General features: G+C 36.2%; 1 protein-coding gene across 1 annotated transcript in view; it reads right to left on the bottom strand.

Annotated features, from left to right (window-relative positions):
* Positions 1-2,568, bottom strand: part of LOC106880675 (X-box-binding protein 1) — a 12,136-nt gene extending 9,568 nt beyond the window's left edge. Inside the window, exon 1 of the mRNA XM_014930728.2 lies at positions 1,949-2,568. Within this exon, the coding sequence (XP_014786214.1) occupies positions 1,949-2,409 (461 nt within the window). The 5' untranslated portion in view covers positions 2,410-2,568. The remainder of the gene's footprint in view (positions 1-1,948) is intronic.
* Positions 2,569-3,146: the final 578 nt, after the last annotated feature.

The raw sequence follows: 3,146 nt of genomic DNA, 5'->3' as shown, positions 1-3,146 counted from the left end.
ATATATATATATATAGAGAGAGAGAGAGAGAGAGAGGTATATAGAGAGAGATAGAGACGCGTAAATTTGTAGATAGATAGATGTGTGTGTATACATACATACATACATACATACATATATATATATATATATATATATATATATATATATATATACACACACAGTTTTCTCTCTGGCTATTCCATATCCGTTTCAAACAACGGCTGAAATTCAAAATCTCAGCTTGGAGCGATCATCAAATCCGTGATCTACATGCAAACATGTGTCGGCGCATGAACAAGTGTGTGTGTGCGTGTGTATTCTCCGAATACGTGTATAATAATCAATATATTTATACTTCGAATAATACATACATACATACAAGTTTATGTATGTGTCTTGTACCACCATTTAACTGGTGACATATTATACGTATACAATGTGAGTGTTCACACGCATGTAGGGGAGTGTACGTATGTGGTTTGTGTGAGTAACCCATTTCCTAATATCGTACACGATCAGGAAGTAACATCTGTTCAGCTGCGTCAAAAACAGCAGTCTCCACCATTTTATAACTAAACAGCTCTGCATAAATAAAAGGCCCACGATGTTGAACAGCTGGGGGCGTGGAGCAACATCAGGCAAAAGATTCTTGGCATATTTCATGATTCACCCTCAATTAGTTAGTTCACTCTGCTAAAATGTAACGATCAATGGCGATTACTCTAATTTAAAACCATATTTGTGGACGATAGGTTTTAGATGGAGTAAAAAGAAGGTCAATCTTACTATAATACAGTAAATAGCATCGTGAATAAAGACACAAGGCGAGACGTTCGTGGTTCGTGTAGGGGGATGACTTGGCTATGAAGAAGACTAGGGACTAAAGATTAAATAGTTCATCCACTGATTAATAAATCAATTTTAATATTTGTGTATGTATGTAGGTACATTAGTTCACATTAGTAAAATGTAACGATCAATGGTGATTAATCATATTTTAAAAATCATTTGGTGACGACAGGTTTAAGATGAAATAAAAAGGTGAATTTTTCTATAATACGGTAGTAATATCATAAGTATAGACAAGGGAATAAATAAAATATTTCGTTGATACAGGATTAAATAATTTCTTAACTTAATTACCGATATGGTTAATATTTTCTAACAACATATTGTATGATAACGAAAATGATGATGATGATTCCAAACATGTAACATAGCTACACCCAAATAAATACTTTCTTTTAACCGTGGGAAGTGGACCAAGTAATTTTATAAATCTAAGAGAGGAAGGTGGTCGTCCTTGAAATAGTTAATGTGGCTATATAAGAACAATCAAGGCTTTCAACGTGTCAAGAAAATAATGTCTCTCCTTCGTCACACAAACAAGATTGTATTGTTCCTGTTTAAATGGTGAAATAGAGACAAGTCTTCCCTGCGACGCACACACGCACACACAAGATCAGATGTTCCTCTTTGGAGAATGAAACAGGAACTTAAACAGCGTAAATGCCTATTCCACTAGCTAGGCCTTCTAGGAATAGCTTTCGCTCAGATTTTCACCCTCATATGTGTGTGTGTGTGTGTGTGTGCGTGCATGTATACACCCACATATTATTTATATGTGAGCGGAATGGAAGGATCACCAGAATAATTAAGGCATTTGCTCGTCACATATGGATCCTTTTGAAATATAACAGGACATATGGAGTTACTGGTTATATGTCGTAATCAATAAACCACATATCACACAAGTCTAATGATCGATCGATCGACAGATGATAGATAGATAGATAGATAGTGCACTTCAGCACTATACAATTTCTTTCATATATATATATATATATATACGTAGAGAGAGAGAGAGAGAGAGAGAGAGAGAGAGAGAGAGAGAGAGAGAGAGAGATAAGATTGCATCATCCCTTAAAAATTAATAAAAGCCAAGACGTGAAAGATTAATTTTTACCTCCGTTGTATCTTCTCTTCGGGACTCAGATGTGTTAGCCTTCGTCTTTTACGAGGTGCTCCGTCACTGCCGATCGAACTGGCGTCTTCATCGTCTGCAACAGCGGTAGATGTTAATCGGAATACGTTCATATTTTCGCTATGTGAACCCAGGACGATATTCTTCTCCGTCTGCTGTTGCAGTCTTGTTTGTGATTGCACTTGTTGCTGTTGTGTTTGCTGTTGCTTAGGCGATAGCAGACTGGTGGTGAATAGGCCGGTCACGTTCGACTGAATTTTACAAACGTTTGGGGCTGTTTTCACTATGGGTTTCACAGTGATCACAGATGTCGCTGGTCTGTGTTGCGCGACACCATTCGTGGCCGATGTTGCCACTATGGCAGCACGTCGAACAGTACTTCTGCCTCCGTTGGTCGTTATAATTAACGTATCGGGTTTCTGAAACTCGGCTATTGCTGTCATCTTTGTTGATATAAGACAACCAGTAAAAGATGATTTATTTAAATAAATCAACTAGCATGTATAATAATCTTTAAACACTCTTTCCAGTCCAGTATGATGTTGATCTGATGTTACTTGTTCTGCTTCTTGGAGTAAACTGAGAACGAACAGAAATAACGTAAACAAGAAGTGGGGGAAACAGTGGTGAACAAAACGATTTGATTGGTTGCTCAGTATTGACGTCATGTCATGAACAAAACACGGTTAACACTGTTAGGTATGGAAGATGCGAAGTACATTAATATTATTTGGTAACTTAATTGAAAGAAGATTCTCTTTCAGGTTTGAATAGCAAATAATACAATTTGTTGGCGTACTCAAGCAACATGTTTGTTATCGTGGTTATGGATTGCTTCAGTGTTATTATATGTGGTTTATAGAGATAGAGAACAAAAGGACAAGATGTGAAATTAATATATCATTGCTGACGTCCAATGATTGGTCGCCTGTTGTGTCTACCGGAGGTGTGGGATCAAATCCCACAGGTAGCCTTCGATTTTTTTTTATTCAAAAGTGTATTATCTACAGCTTTATGTACTTCGAGATTAACAGTTCCCAAAAAAGAAAGAAAAAGAAACAAAGAATTAATACTTCATTATTTCTTAGTAAGTAGAAAGTTATAAAAATGACTCGTGGGACCAGAGTTTCATACATGGACACTTAACAAAATAAATTAAAACTGAATATATATATATATA

Source organism: Octopus bimaculoides, chromosome 26 (assembly GCF_001194135.2).
Source record: "Octopus bimaculoides isolate UCB-OBI-ISO-001 chromosome 26, ASM119413v2, whole genome shotgun sequence".
Classification (NCBI taxonomy): Eukaryota; Metazoa; Mollusca; class Cephalopoda; order Octopoda; family Octopodidae; genus Octopus; species Octopus bimaculoides.
The sequence above is the reverse complement of the archived record's forward strand: the minus strand, read 5'-3'. Positions and strand labels throughout refer to the sequence as shown.